The sequence below is a fragment of the Balearica regulorum genome, chromosome 2 (genome assembly GCF_011004875.1).
Source record: "Balearica regulorum gibbericeps isolate bBalReg1 chromosome 2, bBalReg1.pri, whole genome shotgun sequence".
NCBI lineage: Eukaryota > Metazoa > Chordata > Aves > Gruiformes > Gruidae > Balearica > Balearica regulorum.
The window spans coordinates 112,687,489-112,711,716 of NC_046185.1; the positions used below are offsets into that span (position 1 = coordinate 112,687,489).

The 24,228-nt window shown below is 38.6% G+C and overlaps 1 protein-coding gene across 2 annotated transcripts in view; it reads right to left on the reverse strand.

The window, feature by feature from the left end:
• Window positions 1-24,228, reverse strand: part of POU6F2 (POU class 6 homeobox 2) — a 278,294-nt gene that overhangs the window by 231,421 nt on the left and 22,645 nt on the right. For both annotated transcript variants that reach the window (XM_075745348.1, XM_075745346.1), the window contains exon 2: window positions 24,025-24,196. In XM_075745348.1, the coding sequence (XP_075601463.1) occupies window positions 24,025-24,196 (172 nt within the window). The remainder of the gene's footprint in view (window positions 1-24,024; window positions 24,197-24,228) is intronic.

Consider the following 24,228-nt stretch of genomic DNA (forward strand, 5'->3'; position numbering starts at 1 on the left):
GCTAATAATTAATTTACAAACTGCCAAACCTTTAATTTTACATCAGAAAAGAATTTATTAAAACAGTAACCGTGCATGCTTTGAAACGTGAGGCTTTTTGAAGACTCACTGAAGGCTAAATACAGTGAGCTTCCTTAAGCTGAGCCAGTAACAACAGTTCTGTAGCATATGGTGTCAGGGCTTGGCCCCAGCAGCATGTGACTGAATACCTGTAGGTATCAGGGAAGACCAGTGGGAATTTTTGTCTCAGGACCCAGCCCAGGGACTTGAACTCCATGAACTGAGAGTCCTCAAAACACTGGGAGCTTCATTTGAACCTGAAGGAGCTCAGAGACTAACCCTTAGCATATTGTGACTTTGTCATAGATATCATCAGTATACAGGGTACAGAACTCATTCATGCTGAGTGGGAAGCTGGGAGCCAAAAGCTACTACCTCTCAGAGGCACAGACAAGATCTTGGGCAAAATTAAGTGTTAGCCTCTAGCTCCCTCTACCAAGTGAGCTCTAGATAGAGGCCAGTTGCTGCCACTGAATTTGGCTGGAACCAAGAACCACATATTGTAACCGTGGGATAGGGGCAGTGAGACAGAAACTATAGAATTAGTTTGGGATAATTAGTTTGTAACCAAGGTAATAGGTAATGAAGCTAACTGACCATGGCAATGTACAATGCTGCTATGTTCCATGTACAGTCCCTACCAAACTGAACAATAGGTTTGGAGGTATTAATCTTATAAAGTCATTATGGACAGGTGCATCCACAGCAAGGATACTGCACATGCCTGCAAGAAGAGGGTCATCCAGCAGACATGGGTGCGCAACCACTGACGACCACCAGAGACCCCTTGAGGACCACCGACTCAAATCACTGAGCATGCGTGACAGGGAGGAGAATATGTAAATGAATTCTAAGAAATTATTATCATAGGACTGCCTTTTCTGAGCAAAATGATGAATATGTATGTTTTGATTCTATATAACCTGTGTGTTGGTGATCACCTGGCACGCACGTTGGGTGGAGCTATCCCCCGTGCATCCAGCGCTGCAATAAAGAATGCCTGCCTTCTAACACTACATTGGTGTTATGAGGTTTATTCCTGGGTTTCGGTGACAATATCAGCATGGTCTCCCCTGCTCTGAAAAAAGTAAAAATACAAAGAAACCACCACCTCCCCACCACTGTCATTGCCTTGTAAGAAGCTCAGAATAGTGCAGAGCTACTTGATGGATTTTTACCAAGATTGCGGGTTACAGCTCATGAGTTGTGCTGGTCCGGCTCATCACTGCAGTAGGTCTTTGAGGCCGAGCACCTCAGATGCTACTTGGACCAATGACAACACTAGGTACAAAGGATCTTCCTCAGACATGGGAGAAGTGTCCCACACAAAGCACATCTAAACAAAACCTGCTCTCAGTCCTGAAGCTGGTCTAAGTCTAAGTTTCAGTAGAATTGGTACTGTGGAGAGCACTATTCATACAACTCTCCCCCTATTGCTGCCTTGAATACTAGGTGGCTTTCAGAGGTTAACCACCCCAAATTTCTAACTCCTGTTACCACTGCTTCAAGAGGCTGTCCTTGATGCCACTGACCACATTTGCCTAGTGAGGTACCCTGTGTACTGAAAAACCTGAAAACAATGCTGGTTTTGATCTGGACAGGGGTGGGGGGTGTGGTTTTTTATTTTGTTTTGGGTTTGTTTGTTTGTTTTAAGGTTTTGAGACAGATTTAAATCATACAACTACAGTACTTAAGCCTCAGAATTACAAGTTGATGTCTTATTAGAAATATAGACCAAATCATGTTTCTGTTGCCATACACAATAAACTATCCACTACATTAATGATAGAGAATTGCCTTTAAATGATAAGCGCATGTGGTCATAAGTGCTAGAACCAGAATGAAAACCGTGGCTGTTTGTTTGATAAACCCATGACTGTGCCTGGTACGTATCCCCAAAGCATGAAGTTCATTAACAGCATAAAGAAATAAGTAATCATAATCTACTGAGTCAGAGCAGACAGCTCGCAGACACATCAGTTCTCAAGTTCCGCCTGCTCTCCAGGATGCTTGCAATTATCTCCCAGTCACCCAAAGTGGTTTAACTCTAGTTTAAGTAAAAGTGCCCTTATGTAATACTAGGGGAATTGTTTGTAAAGTATGATACAGATAAAAAGAGTAATTAAATCTGATGTTAATTTAACAGGTGAAAACTTTTTCCTAATTTTTTTGGTCTTCAAGGCCTGTGTGTCTACCTGTATAAAGTAAAATGATACACGATGTTCTGAAGCTTTTTTTTAAAGAAAGCTTCAAAATCTAGAAATAGAATGTACTATAAATGGGAAAAGGATCACTTTACTAAAATCCAAAATACTGGTGTAAGTCTAGAGTGACTTCGAATGAGCACAATACCAAGTAAATGCAAACGAAATTCAAGAAGAATAAATTAACTGTTTTAAAATTGTAAATATTTGTATTACATAGCATAACCTCAGCTGGTAAGTTCACAGCTGCACTGTCAACCACAGGTCTGCTTTCCCTGTCACAGTCTTCTGAGTACCTGAATTTGACCTCCAAACTGTATAACACTTTTTTTTTCTTTTTTAAACATAGGAAAGCTAGAGTACGCTAAGTGCTTTACCCTTACCATCTCATTTTGTTCTCTCTTCCATATGACCCTTGGGTGTATAGGTTGTAATAACTCTGTTTCAACTCCTATTACAGTTAGTGCAGCTGTGGGAATCTAACAGTCAACATCTATGATATCAATAACTACTGCATTCTTAATCAGGAGGAAGCAGCTAAAGGAGATAAGTAGTTGAGGAGATTCGAAGACTTAACTATCTCCATCTTAATAAATAAAGGCAACTTTTCTCTCTCATCACAAAGTCTGAGGAGCCATGTAAACCCATGCACAAGAAAACAGTGCACTCTTTAAAACATAAGCATTTGCATTTGAAGTTGGCTTTTGGGCATGTCCTCAGAGATCAAATTTAACTTCACCCTTGGAAAACGTAATGATTTCCCTTATTCTTCTGTGAATAGTGCATGATAGTTACAGTTTAATAAATTTCACTCATCAGTTTATACCACAGATCTTATTTATTCATAATTGATTAAAATGGGAGGTGTTTCACAAGTAGTAAAAGGGAAACAACTCCTAAAGATATATCACTGCTTTAGTTTACATTTCCCATAGCACAGCACACCAGGTCTATAATGTATTTTTCACTCTCTAGTGTTTGCTCAAAGACTCTCAAACACAATATAAATTCCTCTGTCAAACCACACAATTATTTTTACTAATCCATTGAGAATGGCAAAAGCTGAAGCGTTTGAACTGAGGCAGCCCGGTACAATAATCTAAGAGTTCATTCAAGCAGGTGCAGGAAGTGTTATGTAAATTTCAACTAACTTCTTTTTTTATGCATGAGCTCCTCACATTAATATTCCTCAGGCATAAAATTCATTCCTTTGACAATCACCACTAACTCGCCATAGCCAGTTATCACCAGAGCAGTATCAACCCGTACATGCTACAAATGGAACATGTTTCCCTAACTACTTTAGTTAAAAGGACAATAGCCGTAAAAGACGACCTGGGTTTAACACACAGAAGAAATAATCAGAAGTAGCAGTGTGGTGCTCCACAGCCACCACCAGCAGAGATCCTTGGAGAGTTGGTCCTGCATTCCAAGATAAGCTTGAAGGGCCTTCCACAAAAGAAGGACACAAAGAGTATAAAGATCATAATTAGATTTTGGGAATGAAGGTGTTTTTCCTATACACAATTCATTCTTATTTTAATTGAAAATGAGCATTAGAAAGTTTTGCCAGGCTAAAAACCCGTTAATTACAGAAGCTGGGAAGTCTTCACTTACACCTGTAAGACTTATTTGTTATTCAAGGTCTTAACACAGACAGTGCAATCAGTCTTCACAGGCTCATAAGGTGAGGAAAGCAGATTTGAGAAGGCAGCTTTCCCCACTGCTTGAGATTGTGGGGGAAAAAAAGCCCTTCCACACGTCAAACTTCATGAATCAACCAGTATGGAGAAGTTTGCAGAGCATCTTACCTTAAATCTAGGCCACACAGACTGTGAAAACAGCATCATCCCCTGGCTGGAATAATCTTCATGTACACCACTGCTGAGCACCACTGGTCTGAGTAGAGCAACAAAACCTGCCCCACTGGTGTCCTACTTGCCTGTACCAGATACACTTCATTACAGGGCTCCTGTTCCGTTGCTTATTGCAGAGTGTAACTACAAAGACACTTCAAAATTCAGCTCTAGCTACCAGTAAGAAAATGGTGGTGTCAGGGCCATGAGTGCACCAGCAGGCCTTAATGTCCCCAATCTGATGATCTGGGGCTTCTCCCTACGTGCCCTGCCCATGGGTTGGGGATCGTGAGTGTTCAACCTTTGCTTAAGTTGCATTTTAGTTGTGCCAGCCTCCAGCCCTGTCTCTGGCCCTGCCTCCTGGATGAGCCTTGGATCTACACTACGGGTAGCTTGTCTTGTGAGCCAAACTCTTGTACGTATGTTGTAGGCTTGTCTCTAGTCCTGTCTTTGACATCATTTCCATTTGTTCCTGTCTGAGCTCCCTGGGTAGGCCTTGGACCTGGTTTCAGACCCCACTAGAACCCCACCCCATCAGTGGGGGTCAGACTGTACTTCTGGCTCACCTTCTGTTGGGGAACAGCCAGACTAACTGCTCCCTGCAGACAGACACTAAGGACAGTCCTGAGAAAGATCTCTAGTCCTCCCAAATCATTCTTACTACTCTGTCTGCAGTAAAAAGACTTCAGCAGGAAGCCTAAAACTCGTATCAACACTGTATTAACAGCTGTACCCCACTGTTGTACACCAACCCACTTTCTCACCATCATAGACATTACATGCCATTACTCCTTTACAAATGCTTCCCTTCATCAATGCTTTCCAAGCATGAGACAGTTCATCCACAGTAGAGGCTCCTCTCATCCAACAGACACCCAACAACATGGTGGAAAGAACCTTTCATTGATATCTGCACTGGATTGACCATCATCATCAGAGTCACACCATTGTCTGGACTAACAAAAAGACTCGTAATGCCCACAAAGTTCAACATCTAGGGTCTAAATTGCCATCTTACTCTCCAAAGACAACAAACAAGTAGGATAACTGCATCTACTGCACTCAGTACTTCCCCCAGCAGCCTCCACCACCCTAGACTCACTCCAATGCAGCTCCTACAGACCAAGCCACTGTCGCAACATGTGTTTTTTACCTCTAGGTTATGGGAAAGTGCAACTGGCTCTGCCTGAGGCATGCAAGTTAAATCAAAACTCAGAAATATGTGCGTTAAAAGGGGCCATTGAAGATGAATCAGAGAAAATGTCCTGTGTTGAGTAGGATGAAACATAAAAGTATATTTGTGAACAAATATCAGTGTTAAGACATTTTGAACAAATTTTAATTATCTAAACCGTAGTTTTTATTTCAGCTGTGAATGTAATGTATTGTATTAAACTTAACAGTAGCAAGAGCAAAGGTTTATTAGCTAGTTTACAAAATCTCACAAAACAGGTCAATAAAGAGTAGGGAATGTCAGCTAAAACTGTGACTTACAGCAATACATGATTATAAAAAATAAATGGGTTTATGGGTTTTATATTGCTGTGCTGCATTTGAGATAAAAACATAATCCCAAAGTAGAAAAGTCTTTCCTGCATTGCACCATGGGTAGATCTGTGTTAAGTCGGCATAACACATTCCCATCCTGCTGAGATAGCATTTTACACACACTGACTTTGCGTGTAAATGACCTTAATGAGGTTAGGTAGAAATTAGCTCGTGTCATAGGAATACAGGCCAGATAGACACAATCTTTATTAAATTCATATAAATAAATATTCCTTCTAGCAATAGGAGCTAATTCTATCCTATACAGGTAAATGAGAGAACAGGGGAGAGGAGTATCACCCCACAGGTTTTCACTGGAATTCTCCCCAAGAAGAGAAGGATCACATCCCAAAGAACCAATTGGCTTTAACGGTCATAAATACTTCTGCAGCCATATAGCCATTGTGCTTTACTAGACACACAGTCTCCAGATATGCCAAATCCTTGTGTGGATTTCATTCAGCTACCTTGCACCTCTTGCTCTCTCTTCCCAGGATCTGAGGTGCTGCTTGGTGCCCAGATCAAGGCCTGGTAGGATGATCACGACACTTCTACTGGAGTTATTGTATACTGCCACCATCCTAGGCAAGCCTCCCTTAATTTCCCTTGACAGTTCATCATCCTACAGCAAAACTCCTCTCTATCAACTTACAGGCCATGTTTCCCCATCACACAGCCTGGAGTAGGAGTTACCATGAACCACAGCTAAGCAAATTGAGAGGTGAGTATTTTAGCATTTCATGCCATTGAGTTTGATTCTATTGCTTAAGATCCTATTTAAAAATTTTAAGCAATGCAGCATGGTATTGCTATGACAATTAAGATATTTTGATGGTATTTTGTAATCTCTGCTTTATCTAAAATACATGAATATGATTTCAGCTAAAATTACATTATAGAAAAATAAAGCATAGCAAACAAGAACAGTTCATGTAAACCACCATGCTGCTTGCAGCTAAAATATGCAATATTGGCAGAAGCTAATGTGCATCACAAAAGTCCCCTCTTTGGACAGAAGCAGTCCAACAAAATGACCTACAAAAAATCATTCCTAAATGACTATTGATTGTTTTAGAAGCACTACATTTATAAGTTGTATTTTCCAGCAGGAAGACACATTTATATATGTTCTATCTGAACCCACTGTCATTTGTCACCTCTCATTAAACAAGCAGATTTGGCTCTTATCTACACTTACATGACAATTCTCTCTAAGAAAAGGCAGGTTGGACTAGAAAGATTGGAGAGTTATTTCAGAACCAGTATCACAGCACGTGAATAGGAAAGGCCACTGAGTATGTTCCCAGTGTTGCAACAGATCTCACCATATATTCTATGTATTTTATGACATGCTAAGTAGTTAAATTGTCTTTCTGGAAGACTGACAAATAGCCAGTCTTTCCTGCTTCTGCTACCATACACAGCCCTTTGCAATTAAAGGAATAAAATAGAATAGTACTAAACCCCCTCTTCCCTACAGCTGACTTGAGAAATCCTTACATTCAAAGTGCCACAAAATCCCATATCCTGGGAGAGACAGCCAGTCTGTAGGCATTCATGTGTCTCCTTCTAATTTATGTTGGAGCCAAAAAGACCCTCTAATCAAAAAAACAATCAAAGAAATAGTTGTAACTATATTATAGAGGCTTCATTTTGTCTGACCAATTCTAGCTGCTACCTCTTAAGCTGTTACTTCCTATAGACTGACTTTTTAAAGCTGCACCCAATGTCACTTGTTTTTACCGAATTTTAACTGACTTTATTGTAACATATTCTGAATCATTTAAGGAGGAAGGGTGCTTTCTGAAGTCACTTCTGGGTTGGATTACACACTTGAAACCTGCAGACTCTCTCTCACATCAAACACATTAAACATGGACTGGCCACCTCCAAAAAAGCACCTTTCCCATCCTCTAGAAATTGTGGTATGTCTTCCTACAGACACAAAATTGTAGCAGAAATGTAATATTGCCAAGTAATTCCACCATTCACTGAAATTATTCACAATTTGCAAAGTACAAGTGAGACAACCACCTTCAACCCCTGCTATTGTACCTGACTAATATCAGCACATGGTTTTTCCTATGTTCAGAGCTGTTAAGCTTCCTCAGTGAAACTGAACAGTTCTGTACCTGTGTTTTTCAGGGATCTATGGCTTGACTTCTGGTGTCAGAGCCTGGCTTTTAGAGACCAAAGGATGCAGTGACAGAAGTATTTGCAAAACTAGCTCTTGTTGCTTTTTTAGTTTGCTACAGTGTGTTCCTACCTCTGAGAGAAGAGCTGATGAAAATTTTTTTAGGGGAGAAAGTGAGATATACTTAAAATTTTTGCATTTTAAAATCATTACCGTATTTCTTATTTCATAGCTACGCGTTTCATCATTTATTTAGCAGCTAGTTCAATAATTTCAATAATTCTGCTAGGCCTGAACAACAGCTCCACTTCAAAAGAAAACCCACAAAAGCATTCACAGAACTGGGGAAGTGCAACTTTTTGTGCATGTGCTTGTCAGGGACTGGTACCTTGGATTATCCAGTGTTTGCTTAGCAGAATCTTATCAATGATTTAATGAGCTGTTTGTTGGGCAAGAATTTTCTAAGAGGAGATGCCACAGTCAAAGACACAGTTTAAAAAGAAAAACAGTTGAATGGTAACACAACAAGGTTGAATTGTATCTTCAGAAACACATTTATGCATGCTTATTCACTTCCACTTACCCATGAAAACAATGCACAGTCAACTCATGTAAACGCTAACCCAGAAGCATACAGAATTACTCAAAGTGTCATTGTGCAAGAGCTTAAATAGTTACTTACTTTACATAAGTGCACGCTCCTCCCAGCCTCTTTGCATATTAGTGCAGGCTTTAGGGGAAGGATGCCTTCATGTACATTGAAAATGCACAACTAACGTCAAATTTACTAGTCCAGCTTTTTCAGTTTGATTTTGAAATTAACAAAACTTCAGGTTTTAACATGTATGCTTTAGAAACACTATACTCACACACACCAACTGCAGTCCTCCTCCTCACAACTTTACAGGTGAACTTTTCTATCACATGATGCTCTCTTTTCTAAAGCACCAGGTAATTCTTGCCAGAACAGCTTAGAGAGTAGTTCAGAAAGCAGCTGGGTGCGCAGCACAGAGCAAATCAATACAATTACTTTAGCAGAAGCTACTACCTATCCCTGTTACTTGTAGGAGGATCGGTAGAAAGATAAAACACATCCATAATGCCTTAAACATAGTGGCTCCTCTATCTTCATTTATGGGAATTTATTTTCATTTCCTGGATCCTACTGTGAATGCTTCCAATGGAGTGCACAATAGCTACAGTTTAAATACTTTTAAAACAGAGTTGTTGCTCAATGTGGGGACGGCTTGGTTTGTTCGCTGGCACTGAGCATCTGCATTAGCTTCCTCGCATGTATCCTTACAACTTCCACAGTTTGGGGTCTGAAAGCAGATGGAAAACAATTTACAGACCTGTAACAGTACTTGTTACTAGTGCTTGTTTTCTGCACATTCATGCTTGAGAAGAGGGCTGCCAGGACAACATCCCCAGGCACAGGGGAGGAAGCCTCCTAGAGCACCAAGGCACTAAGGAAGATACACAGGCAAGCTAGGGCAGATTCAAGCATAGCTGAATTTACACTGATGGTCCTGTAACTTCACAGTCACTCTTCTCTCCGCACCCCATGCACTACAGCATTTCAGGATCTGATCTTTAATGAATATGAAAACTGGGCAGCAACTTCACCAAGACAGTGACACACACATAGCAACCAGAGTCAATATGAGCTGATATGCTTCTGCTGAAAGAGATGATAATGAAACGGCCCTGAGCTGGCCCACAGACCTAGTAAAAACTTAGCAAGTCAATCCTGTCCTATTAGAAACCAAATTCTGTTCAGAATACAAGCCTTTTAGAGAGACCACTTGCACTCTCCGGTGATACTATGGATCTTGCACAATTACATTCATGCTGCCTTTTGGTCATATTAGCCCTTCAATCTTTGTCACTCCTTAATGTTTTGACAATGAGCATCCTGCAAAAGAATCATTTCCCTGCCTCCCCACTCAGTCTCAGAGGATGCTGGTTTTCCAGTAGACAGCGTGGAGCAGAGCAGAAGTGGAGGTACAGAGAATCACACTGATGTGGAACCAGCCATAAGTTCTCCTCCAGAATAATTCAGCAGAAAGGAGACAAATTTCTGAATATAGATAGGCCTTCTGAATAAAGCAGGAAAGCCTTTTCAGTGAGAGCAAAAAAATGCTGTTTATTCTGGACATAACAGTCTGGCAGTTTAAACATCTGCAGCTGTTTAAATGCACACTCACTTCTCCTTATAAGTTCCCTAGAAATACTGCACACTACATTGATATATTATATACACAAAGGCATTTACATGTGTAGGAGAGCAAATTCCTCTGAGAAGTCACTCTGCACTGCAGCATAAATACCGTACCACTGAGGTGGAAGTTGTTAGTATATCTTACCAGTAGGTCAGTCAGTGATTCCATCTGTCTTTTTGACAATTTGTTCACAGCTTCCCAGTTCCCTTGTGGTTTCTTGTCCAGTGAAACCCCTTGGAACACACCGTGATTGCAGGTTACCTTTTCTTCAGTGTCGTGCAAAGGCAAGCCATAGAGCAGAGGGTTTTTTTCATGAGGCCAAACACATGTTCCTTCACAGTTCCTTCCTATCAGAGCTGATAAATTCCTGATTCAAAATTCAGAGCAGCTCCAGTTGAGTCCTTCAGCAGTGGCTCCTTTTTAAGAAGGGTTTAACAACCTCACATCCTCATTGGTTTCAATGGGAGATGAAGACACCTACCCCCCGCTCCATGTTAGATGGTCCAGGTATGGTTTGTGTACTGGAGCCTGTTTCACACACAAGGTGCACTGATAGCATAACCTGTCCATTTTAGTAAAAAGAGCTGTGTAGTGGCAAGACAAGAGGTGGCAAGATCCAGATGACATGAAAATAATACACACCGCACAAGCAATCCTCTGAAAAGTTTCATTCATGACATCCAATAGAGATGCCAAAAAAAGCTTGCTAAAGCACCAGTCTTACTTTCTTTCCTGAAAAGCTAGAAGCCTGTACAAGCGAAGTGACTGCACATTTTAAACAGACTCAATATCCTTCTCAGGACTCGACTTTACTTAGGAAGTTGAAATTGCAAAGAGCTAAATTCTGCCCTCCCTCATCTTTGGGGGACCCACATTGAATTCAGTAAGATAGCAGATGTGAAAATAAATACAGCTTTTGGCCCATCCATTTCAGTGAGGATTCTGAGCACTGGATGTCTAAAACAGGCTTATTATCATTTCAGTTCTTGGTCCTCTACATCAGTATTTTCCAACGTGGGGTGTGCAAGACAATCCGTTAGGGTGCAGGAAGAAATTTTTTTTTTTACCCCAATAAAATTTAAAGATATTTTAAAAATCATGTTTATTTCATCTTCATCACATCCTTTTCTAATATCTATTTTTGCATACACTTTATGAGGTACATATTACTACAGTAGTACATATATGTGTATATTTATTTATAAATTGTATATTTGGGGTGCATGCTCAAAAGCTTGTTACTGATAGAGGATTACAATTCAAAGTTTGGTGACTACTGCTTTACAGGTGTTATTATGTTTTACTTGAGAACACTGTCACACCAAATTATTTTACTAGGATTAATAAAATTGTTTTTCAAATGCTGTCTCTACTAATTAGTACTTTCATCATTAACCTAAGCCCTATGAAAATAACCAAAAGAACTGCTTCCACAGTCGTGTCCCCTTCCTTTATGCCTCTCCAAAACACAGAACAACTGCCCCTCAATTCACTGAAAAAGTTATCATGAATAGCACATATAATGCCATATTACAAGTTTGCAGAATGGAAAGGGGAAGGAAGAAACTGGAAATACGTCCTCAGGCAGCACACATTATCACAGCTCTGGTTTCCAGAAGAACATGGTCCAAACAGCAGCCCACACAAAATTGAACGGGATACAGACAGGGTGCAAAACACCAATGTGCCAAATCAAAGATCTCCTGTGATATAATTTAAATTGTATCATCTCTAGGTAACTCTGCTGGGGCTGTACTATTTTAGTCTGTACTCAGGTATGCCTACATAAGCTGTTAAAATGACTCTCTTTATATTGATACTATGCTGAATTCAGCCTCCTAAATCCTTACCCAAACAAAACTTCAGAGGATGAAATGACCAGTGAGTGAAATCCTAATGAGTCTGAGTGGGCCAAGATTTCACCCCCAGAGCTCTTGAACATCCCACTTTTAAAGGGCAGAGGGAAGTGAAAATGCATTTTAAGGTTCTGTTAAAACAATGCCATTTAGAATAGCTCACTGTTCAAAATATTTGCTAAATAATAGAGTGTGTGTTGTTTTAAGCAAACTTCCTTTTTTCTTTAAAAAAGATTTTTAATGCTTCAACAGTGTATTACTAAATAAACTGACAAAACATCTCAGTACTAACATAAACGTGCAATTTTAATGCCTTCTAATCACACAAATCAGCACAAGATTTTTGTACTTGTGCATGACCTTCTTCAAATTATCCCTCCATTTTGGCTGAATCAGAATGAGCGTGGGCTATTTGATAAAAAAAACACTAAGTGTGTGAAATGAGGGGCCCTCATCGCTTCTGCCAGACTCCTCTTGACAGAATGATGATAGAAGCATCACATCCCTGGGAGAGTAAATGCAAACTGACAAGAGATGAGCCTTTAGATGTTGAATATAATCTTGAATTGTGCTTGAAGTGTCTTATTATCTTGTCTTTTGATGTCTGAAGGGGTGGCTCATTGTTAGAAAAAGGAAAGCCCTTGCACATCTTTGCCATCTTTAAAAATTGTTTGGCCTTTAACAACTGCTTTTCCAACTAATGTCCATTCCTCCTGACAATAAATATGGCAGGTCGTCAGCAAGTGACAAACAATTTACTTTACATGCCAAGCTTTTATGGTTTTTGAGAGCTCATGTGGAAGCATATTTTAAAAAGCAGTAGGAAATTAGCACCATTACAAATGTTAAGATGGCTGCGTGTGTGTAGTTCACTCTGTGGTTATTCATTACTGCTACGTTTCTGTTTTAAAGTCCTGTCTTTCCTGTATTCAGACTGCTGTTAAAGTTCTTTATTTATCATTGACTAAAAATAGTCAATGAAAAATAAAGAACAAGAAGCAATTTTCTTCTGCTCTAAAAAAAGCACTATTATAGATACACTACATGGGTAATGCATAAAATCATATTTATTAATCATAACAAATCAATATCAGTAGTGGTATGGCACAGTTTACCTGTATTGCAGACCCTCAGAATCACATCACTGTTTTTTCCACCTTCAACCAGCTTGACTTCGTCCCAAACTTAAAAGTTTAATGACGAATCAGATCAATATGATTCCTTAGCAACTAAATCACAGGCGCACTAGTTTTTCCTGTCACAGCACCAGTTTTGCGAAAGCAGTCAAGTTCTTTTTTCAGGTCTCCGTCACTCTGAGAATCCATAAGAATTCTCAAATGGATCATAAACTGTTACAGGGTTCAGGTTATTGTATCATTATAAAAATGTATTGATACAGTACAGATGACAAGACATGCAGCTCTTGTGCTAGTCTATTACAACCATCTGAATACCATAAGAAATATCAGATATAAACAAAATAAAACAGCAGTAAGCTGTCTTTTAGGGAACCTTTTTTTTTTTTTTTTTTTTTAAAAACAGTTTTAACCTGGTTTGAAATACAGCAGTTATATGAATGCACAGAAAATAATACAAAATCAGAAAAATGGGTTATTAAAAATAAAAAAACCAAAAACCTGACCGGAGCCTATTTTTTTTTTTAAATCGTTGCAAGAAAGGGCCTGATTCTACTCCTTCTGATAAGCATCAATGTTTTGCTCCTGAGTTTTCAGATGGAGTATAAAACAAAACCCATCCTGCACCCCTCCATCTCCCTTCCAGTACAGCCCCAGACAGCCCCACTGCTGCTGCTAGGATGCACCATGTGTTCTAACACACCAAAAGCACACCAGCCTTTACACCAGACGGGGGTCTGCTGCCACATGCAAGCTTGAAATATGTAAAGTGGTATTCAAAATACACCAGCCATCATTTTACACAAATGAGATAACGGCAATGTGAGAAAGGCTCAGCCCCTCATCTCAATCCCTTTGAGGTCCAGGGTCACAAGCCGGAGTCCCGCAAATCCAAAGTTGCTCATTGACTAAGACATCTCATCTGAGTAAACCTTTGCATCATCTGGTCCCTCTTTTATTCATTGCCTCATAAAAGCAAAGAGATGAGGAGGCTGGGGGAGAGTGAGCAGGACCAGCTGATTGAAAGATTTTTTTTTTTTTCTTGTCAGCAACTGTTATGAGAAGGTTCACTGTGCTGTATCCACACAGTTAAAATAAGGAGACTCTGAAAGCAATGCATCAAATCCCAGCAACAGAAGCACATAAGAGTTTCCTTTGCACTCTTCATACCAAGGAAAAAAACACAACTCAAATGACTTATGCAGATGCTTTTCTTGCTGGATAGTATCATTAAATTTACTGTCCTTATAAGAGTAAAGTATATTCAATTAGTGGGAAAAATATCTTGAAAATATTTTCATTTTCTGATTTCTTCCAGTTGTAAATTTCATTTTTCCTTTGGAGAGATTTGTGGCTTGCGGTCCCAAATATTTATGATTTCAGGCAAGGAAGCATAAGAAAGGAGGAGAAATATCAAGCCTGTACATTTACAATCACCTTTGAGCTCATATATATCTATCTAATTTCTTTCCTCCCCCTATTTTAATCACTGCTGATTTTTCTAGTCATGTTTTCGTTTCAGTAATAACTACCATTTACAGTCCTTAATTATTTTTGAATGCCTAATTATGATAATCTGCTCTACCTGTCCCATAAACATACCCTAAAAACTTATCCACCTTTATGAAAGCTTAACATAGGTTCCAACATCGACATACTGTCCCTGCCCGCAGCAGGTCAGATGCCATTCCTGCCACAGCTACTGCCTGTTTCCCCATGGTAGAACAGCGGAGGTGGAGTCGCAGAGCCTTTGCAATACTTATGCATACCTACGTGGTGTAACAGAAACCCACAGTAACCCTGGGACTGGTTTAATAATTCATCTTTTGTTTAATATGAAGGCAGCATAATTATATAGTGGTTGCTCCTTCCTGTCAACATGTTTGCTTAGCTGATTTTAGCTCCAGAACATGGGAAGCTGTAGAGCAGTTGCCACGTTAGAGAGGTGGAGGCCACGGACTAGCATGCAACTGTTGATAGGACAAACACCCCGTTGAAATCTACGGTCTTCCCGCGTACGTGACGGATGATCACCCGAGACCTGTCAGAATCTGGTCTCATGTTTATTCAAATCACTGAGTAAACACGACATCTCTACACCATGTGAATAAATCCTAATTGTATGCAAAAGAAAATACAAAAACTGCCCCATATTGTATTTGCTCAAGAGATTAGACTGAATTCAAATGATTTTCCTTTCCAGTTAATACTGCGCTATCTCAAGAAATAATTACACATACTTAATAGTACAATATATTAAAGTATGCCTTAAGGTATATTTACCAAAAAGCAATTCTGGCTTCTAGATTAAACACAGATTTTAGATCATCCTCTTCAAGGAACAAACCCCCTCAAACAGTAAGCTTCAAACAAAGCACAGAAACCTAAAGCAGATCTCGACAGACAGAGGCAAAACGCGTAAGAGTAAACCTGAGCAACAACTGCCCGTGCACAACTGTATACACTTCCAGCTGTGTGCACACACTAACAGAGGAAGAGAGGGGAAGGGCTCCAAACCTGTCTGTAAGGAAGGAGAGGGGCAGGAAGGGAAGGTGCCACTTTTGTTTTTACTGACCTTCTACTTCATAGGCCTTGCCATTTGTGGTGAGAATAACAGGCTAGGCTGTGTGTCCACTGCGATCTGGGAGAGGACTTCATCTTCTGCTGGAATGCTAGTAATTCTTTATTCAACAACTTAAAACCAAGATTTTAAAAATCAGGGCTATGTCAGATTGGAGACTGAGCTAGAAAATGAAAATGACTTCATAGAATCTCTAATGGTCAAATCGTACAACCACCATCTGAACTGAAAAGCACAAAGATGTTTTTAAAAGCTAGTATTTATGCGCTTCTATAAACTCCATGCTAGTTTTCAAAGAAGTAATCTAATGACAGATTCTGTAGTGAATACTGTTCTTAACATAGGAAAATCTTTATCTGTTATTTGTGTAACATTTGAAACTTCAGGGTAACATGGAATTGTTTTAGGAGTCTGATTTTTTTTTAATTGCATTAAAAAAAATTACATCATATTCCAGTCACACTGACAGTTTTTATATATATAAAAATATATAAACTTTTGTAATTACTTTCAAGTAGCATGATTGCCCTGTTTTCTGAAACATAACATTTTCTTTAAGACTACTCCAAACTGTTCAGAAATTAAAATGACGGTTTATCTTTCTGAAAAGAAAGGACATTTGATAAGAAAAGCAAAATTCCCACTCTCTCAACAACTCTTCTTGTATACTCTAAAATAAAAATAGAAATTCAAACTACTTTTAGGAATAGACAAGCAGTAGTTTAGTGTTAAACAAACATGTTTAGAGTGGCAGGGGTGTGGGTTGTACATTGATTTGGTAGATGTAGATATGCCTGGAATATCTAGAGAATGTATCCTATTTCAGTCTCTCTGAAAACAGCAGGTTTTATTTAGCAAGACGGGATGAGGTACAATTCTTCTCTAGATGACCTCTGCCTTCAAAGAAACAGGGCATAGTCCTGCTTCCGAGAGCATCAAAGCAGTATCACAACTTAAAGCAGGACATGTCACAATACAAATCTTCCTTTGTTTCACACTGATATTGATTTTGATTTTTATATGGTGGAAAAAGAGGAAAATGAGACTTTATGCTAACAAATATCAAACCATTTCCATGACAAAATAATATTCCTGTTGAAGCCCACAAACAAAAAAATTATGACACATTTAATTTTATTCTGCTTTTGCCCCTGTTCAGCATGAATTTTCTCATTTAGTTGTCATTTTAATGTAACTTCTACCACTCAGCTCATAAGAAATGATTTTGTAACTAGCAAAATAATGTTATTTTGGTAGTACTAATGGTAGTACTAGTGGTAGTCATCTAAAAATTCAGAAAATAAGCCATTAATGGAAGATACATTAATATACTGAATACGCAATTAAATCGAAGTATAAAATGCCATAAAGCTGATCTTCCCATCCTCTGACCATCTCTCCCCAAAATAAGGGACCACACGTGATGGATGCAACAGAAGAAACAGCTCAGCAAGGAAAAAGAATTAAAACAAAGAAGAACCCACAAATGTCAGAAAGAACAAAACCTAGGAAGACAACACAACAAGGAAAACCAAGCGCTACATAGGATATTAAAGAGAAAAATGATCCACAGGAGAATGGCAACTGTTACTATGAGCTTCCCACAGCTACCTCTGCCTTTGGATATTTTTAAAAAATTTATTAACCTGACAGCAGGAAACTTTATACAGATTGCCCCCTGACAGGGTGCCAGCTTGGTATAAGCACTTGCTATCTCTTTGTTTAGCATAAGGAAATCAAGAGAGGTGTTAAGTGGTGCCATGTGCAGATTTGGGCAAATCTAACTTCGCCTCCATCTGCCTCAACTGCACATTTCCATGGAGAACTTGCTTAATCATGTGAAGTCCAACAGAAATATCCAATTCTCCATCCTTCTCTTTTCTATGTTTGCTTTCCTTTTTAATGTGCAAGTGTCTGATCTATTATTAATCTCAAAACACAAACCGGCAAGGATCTCAATCAAAGAAAGTAACAGTTCTTTCACAAATTACCTGTTTACTGTCTAGTAGCCAGCAAGTCCCCTTTGAAACAGCCAGCCATTTATGTTGCTTTTAAACAAGTTTGTAGTTATTTTTATAACTTCAAAGACAGGGAGAAGAAAGATTAACTAATTAAAAATGAACTATTTGTCATTCAGCCATACCAATTACATACTAGGATTTCATTCTTTTTTTCCTTCCCTCTCTAATGTTATTCTGTATAAATATATAAATACAAAAAATCAGACTTCAAGCCTCGTTTAAGAAGCATATAACATACACTTAAGAGCTCAAAAAATTTCGCAAAGAATTAGAAATTCATGAGAACAAACAGAATTGTCTTTAAAAAAAACCCCACACAATTAACTTTCTCCATACTCAAAATAGCTTTTGTTGTTTGTTTGCTTTTTTAAAATAGGCTGTCTTTGTTGCAAGTCAGGTGCAGCAATAAGAGACTTATTTATTTCCATACAAGCAAGGGATGGGGGCTGCAATATTTACCCTTCATCAGCCCAATATTGCTTTCATCAAAGGTTAAAGGAGTAAGACTCAGTCTCCTCAGAGTTGGAATATACGTGCTAGCATCAGTACCACCACTGCCTGAGCTACCTGCAATACCTAGGCACAGCAGGAACACTGAGCTAAGGATGGATTTTCTGTCTTACCATTGCATCGTGCTTTGTGTTTAAATAGTCATAACATCTTTTTAGGCTTTAACAGGCATTTATTCCCCATTCACAAGTGCATCCCCCACTGACTTCGGTAAGAACTCCACCAAGGAATCGGACAATAATATTATTCAGAGTAATTATTCAAGTCCCTAACTGTTTGCAAACACCTACTTAAAAATGCTCATGTCCAGTATATCTTTCAGAAATAACAATCAATCACATAGCCAGATCTTCGGATTCTTTGAAAACTTATTCATTAATTGAGCTAGACACCACTACATTTTACAAAATGGATTTACAAGCCTGTATAATGACCCAGTTCTGTAAAAACATGCCACCCATTAACGTTCCTCATTGACACAGTCTTTGTAATCAAATAGCGCTCCTAATCCACAGATTACTTGCTTTATTAGAAGTATCACACGTTCAAACACTAGCAGGATCGGTCCCATCAGAACAAAGCATCCATAATGTGGAAATTACTGAATAAAATTGTGTGAAGAGACAGGAACCTTTATATGCAGATTAAACAATTTTCAAATGTTTGCTGCATCTAAAAGAAGGCTCTGATTTTAATATTGAGGCCATTTGGGCCATGAACTTCCCTATCAGAACAGAAATATACACTAGAGCTTTAAAATGCAGCAAGAGCGACAAACACGCATTGCTCCCTTTCATTGAAATTACCAAACCTTATCAGTGTTCCTGACGGGCAGAGATCTTATGGCCTTTAAAATTTGAGGATATAACCAAAACACCGAGAATCATCCTTAAATACAACACTGATGAAAGGAAAGCTCTTGTCTGAAGGCCTTTTTTCCCCCCACAGGCTAGATACGATGTTAATGACGATAATGTGAGCTTCCTCACAGCAACCTGGCAGTGACCTCTGCTCTGACCTGCAGAGACCACTGTCTCAAGAGGTAAAAGACAATTTAGTCCTTTATCCTTTGTAACCAAAATGACTCCAGTGCCATAAATTCTAATCAAGGCAACTCCGATTTAAAAAAAATAAAAAAATTGAATCATGTATGTTTCCTTAAAGAGCAATACAAGGGATCTACTAGCAAAATACAATCAGCTAGAAACAACTTCTCTCCTTTTCCGCTACAGCATATATGTGTACACATATATTGAAAGATGCACACAGTTCTGAAACATGGGTAACAATATAGGAAAGGAAAACAAAATCCGAAAGCCAATGCAGGGGTTTGAAAATAAACCCTTGTTTATGGAAATGTGAGCAGATTCATTTAATTTGCATATCCCTGCTCCCTATTTCAAGCACACACAGCATTATGAAAAAGCAAAAAAACTGGTAGTGAACCAAAGGAGACCACAGTCTTCAGATCCAGCACAGGAAACCTAAGATTTAATTTCACCAGAACAAAACCTTGCCAGCAGGAAAAAAAAAAAAAAAGGTTAGCAGTCATTTTTTGCTGTCCTGTGATTATTAAATAGGAAACACTCATGCTCCACAATTATAGGCTTGGTCTTGCACTCACTATATACTTATAGCTTTATTTATTTCAGTAAGTTTGATGCATAGAACTACAGGCTGGATCTCAAAGAGCAACTTTTTATAATACAGTAAAATTACCTTAACATGCAACTGCATTCCCGGCTTTCTTTTTACCATCATCTAATTATGCCACAAATTACCCTCAATTAAGGATGATTTAAGGACTGGATCTAGCTCCAGGAAAGCCAGCCTTAGTCCACAGGGGCTTTTGGTCCTTGGACTAGCCACTTCTTTCCTGGGATTTTTACTGTACAGAGAATTTTATGCATGACATATCCCTGGTGTCTATACCAACTTCTGAATCTCAACAGTTATAACATTACACAGCTAAACATGAAGGGTATTTTTTCCCTAATTTTTTTTTCAGATGAATACTTCATAGCTTATTCTAAACTTTTTTAAAGATACTGTATAAAATGGCAACTAGGATTAATTAACTTAGGATCAAATCCCAATGTTTATTGAAGTGAAGCTACTACTTAGCATTAACAAAGGCTTTCTCTAGTAAGAGCCATGGCATTTGGCCTGGGTTACTATCTTAAAGCATACTGCAGAATAAGAAAAGTTGATCTGAAAATGACACCGCCAGGACTGTCAACAGCCAGATGCCATTTCTCTGTTTCTTAATTACATCACATGATTAAAATAGGAGATACTGCTTCCCAAATATTTTAAAGAGTAAATAACACACCACAAGATCTCTTGCAAAGCAACTTTGCCTCATACTGCTCAGCAAAACTGGGATTTCTGTAACCAAAACACTGTAGCTGTGCTAATTCTACACTTCAAAACTCTACTTTGGAGCTAATGTGCTTCAGGACAGAGTCCTTTATCAACATTTTGCACTTCAGAAAGTATTTTCACCATGGTTTTTACTCCCTCCTTGTTTCACGTGTTTTTGGTATCAAAAGTCTTTAGCACGCAGGTATGTGGATTGCAAAAAGTCCACTGGTATAAAAGCGCACAGGAAGGATTACAGATGCAAACCCCCAGACTACAGGACAGCCTTTTCATTCAGGGAAAAAAAAAACCCCAGACAAACAAAAACCACCCACCACCACCAAGAGAAAGTAAGTAGGCAAACAACAAGCAAGCACAACCCCTCTAACCACAGCTGGTCCTGTCATCACTCACAGGTAACAACTGCACCGCAGTGACAAAATGCATCTTCCCAGACACCTGTGCACCAGTTTCAAGTGGGAGCTATTTCAGATCATCAGAAACTTATCCCAGCTCGTGCTGGTATTTCTGAGACCAAGGAGCTGCAGCATTCACCTGCTTTGTCACTGATAGCAAAGCACCCGTAAGAGAAACAAGTTTACTGCATATCTTCCTAAGTCAAAAATAACTATAATTAACTGTACTCCTGCCCTTTCCTCACCTGCAGCAGGGACTGTTGTTCAAGAGGTGCAATTTTTAGGATTAATTGTTCTATCGGCTACCAAAACAAAAAAATAAATACCCACTGTTTCTATGGTATGCAGCGAAATACTGAAACAAGGAAGTTTAAGAAAAAGGAGGTGGATTTTACGAAAAGGTACAGGTGAGCAATGCAGGTCCTTGCAGAAATAAACCCATCCATCAAAAGAAGCTAAGCAGAATGTGTCCGGTGAGAAAGAAGAAAGCTCTTCGCATCTAATCATTCAACTCTGTTCATCTATATGAAAATAAGAATCATGAAATATTGCTAACAGCAAGACACTCAAATGCTGGTCATTCATTCCAAGTAAATCAGTACATGATTTTCACAATTTTTTTAAAAAAAGTGAAAGCAGCAGTCTAGAAAAACTTTGTTCTCTCTGGACCTGTCTCCTCCCCTTGACTTCCTAAAATGCTCCTCCCTCTCCTGCTGAACAGATTTTGGGCAAATTTTCACACAGCATGTATTAAACGTTATATTGTAAAAAGAAAATTATCTCTTATCACATGAAAGAAAGTTGGAGGAGAAAACTGGCAATCTCTATGCCATCACATGTCAGTAAGTCCACAAATAATTTGATTTCAGAGACTGTAAAGAAAGGCCCAAAGTATGCATTCCTAACGTGCTATTCACAACATTAAACAAAGAGAAACAGCTATAGAATAATGGTCCATACTTATGTATCAAAGCTTTAAACAAAACTTAATCATTTTAAATATTTGCTGCAAATCTATCTTAAGGGATGCATCCGTGACATAAAAGCTGATCTTTATTTTAAATAAATTTGCTCAATTTGATCCTCAAATGTATCAAAATAGCCCTATTGTCCTTGCTGTTACGTTCTCAAAGTTACTAAAATTAACTGACAAGGGTTGTTGCGAAAAGATCTGTAGCATCTGTGATAATTGTAACAGAACCTCAATAAACGGTACATAAGTTCATACTGAGGCAGTTGAACTATTTCACCTACTTTTGTTTACTTGGAAACATCTTTTTGGCAGTACAAGAATCAGGCTAGCAAACATCTTACACTGGAAACAGCACAATATATTAATTTGTAGCTTTTTCATTAGTGCTTTTAGGGACATAAATCTTATTTGCAGTTCAGAAGGAGACAAGATATTGTAGCACATCATTTCGATATCCCACATGGCAACTCTAATGAAAGTATCTCTGTATATTTCACTATCACTGTAGAGCACCCAAATGACAATGGCTCAAAAAAATATCCTGTCTTTTATTACAAGACTTGCCTGATCTAAAACCAAACAAACATATTTCACTACCATCATATTAAAAGTCCGGTTTTTGTTTTGTATATGCTTTGCTATACTTAATAGCTGTACCCCACACATGTGAGCAAATAAAATACATAAACACAGTTGAAGATATTTATACAGTTCTAGATAACTAATAGCCCTCTGAATTTTAGGCATTACGATTCTTTCCTGGATGAAACGAACTAAAATAATTATTACATGCTTTTTGAACATTCAAACTGCTAATGGAAATTATGCTTTCCATGGAAACAAAGATTACTAAGAGGGTGCTTAAAAATGGATGTGATATTCAGTAATGGTCATTACTGTAATCCAGAAATTAAATTTTAGGATTTTTTAATTATTATTATTTTCCCATATCTGTAGTGGTTTAAAAAAACATTTTGTGCTATATCTTTTAGTAATGGGTAAAGAACATTTTAAAAAAAAATAACTCATGTATTCTTTTGTTTAAAAAAATCTTACAGCTCTTACTGTAGCTGGAATACTGAAATCTGAACACTGCTACGGATTTCCTTACAGATTATGAAATCCAAACTTGAATCTTAGAAAATGGGCTCTCACCCTCTTTCCTTAAAGCTGCATTCTCTTTAAACAAGATCTTTTTCCCTTCAACTTTCACCTATAGGATCCTGTAAAATAAGGAAATGCTCCATTTGTATTAAGGTTTGTCTTAAGTCACAAATAGAAATAATTAAAAGGAACTCCTTCAGGAAAGCAGTTCCTCTAAACTCAAAATGTCACTATGTACCATATAGTGCCGCTCCAGCTCAGACATCTATCAACATCTATCACTCAAGCATGCGCCTCAACAACTCTGCTCCCTTTTCTGATTAGAGATCAGAGTTGCTTGAGTTGGCTTACAGGGTGTCATCCATTTGAATGACAGATGTCTGTGTTGGAGTGCCACTCTTGCTGCTTTTGTTTTGATTGTGAAAGGTTTCGCTTTTCCTGCACAATTTAGACTGTTTAAAAATAAATAAAAATTCAAAAGATAATTTCTCTTTGCACAGGCTTTAGAAGAAGTATTTAATTTCTAATTTAAATTCTAAAAACATTAGCTCCATGTGCAGTACCCTTGGTAGCCTTTGTTTACTCAGTACAGAGTGTCTTCTATGGGAATGTTTCAGCTCTCTTCAGGCAGCTTTATCTTTACCATATAAAATGGTAACTTTTCAGTTTAATCCAGCCTTAGAAAAAACTGGTAGCATACGAGACACATCAGCACCTAACACAATACATGTTAACAAACTACTCCAAGAAAACGATCTCTCCTCTGTTATTTTTACATTAGGGACCATGGATCAAAAGGAAACATAAAATATCTGCAACTTGCATAAAATAAGTTCATCGTTGACAAAAGTTTTCAGGACTGATGCTGTCATTCTGGTAACCAGTTGCAATGGGAGCAGAAGGCTGTACGCCTGCACGCTCCAAGCTACTCCTTCGTACTTACAAGAAAATTGAGCGAACAAAAAAAAGAAAAAAGAATGGGGGGAGATTGCTCTTCCGGACAACATGGTAGCAGTGAAATGAAATACCTAGACAGACTTACCGAAGAGCTTGCTGGGAGTGTCCTCGCTGTCATTTGATTCCACAGGCGCAAGCAGGGGCTCATTCAGCTCGTTGTCTGAAGTAGCTGCCTTGTCCTCACCTCTCAACTCTGCATTCATTTCACTCCGCAGTGACAGCAAGGGCTTACTGACTTGTCCAGCTATCATTGGATCCTAGGATGGGGGATGAAAAAAAAAAAAAGAGT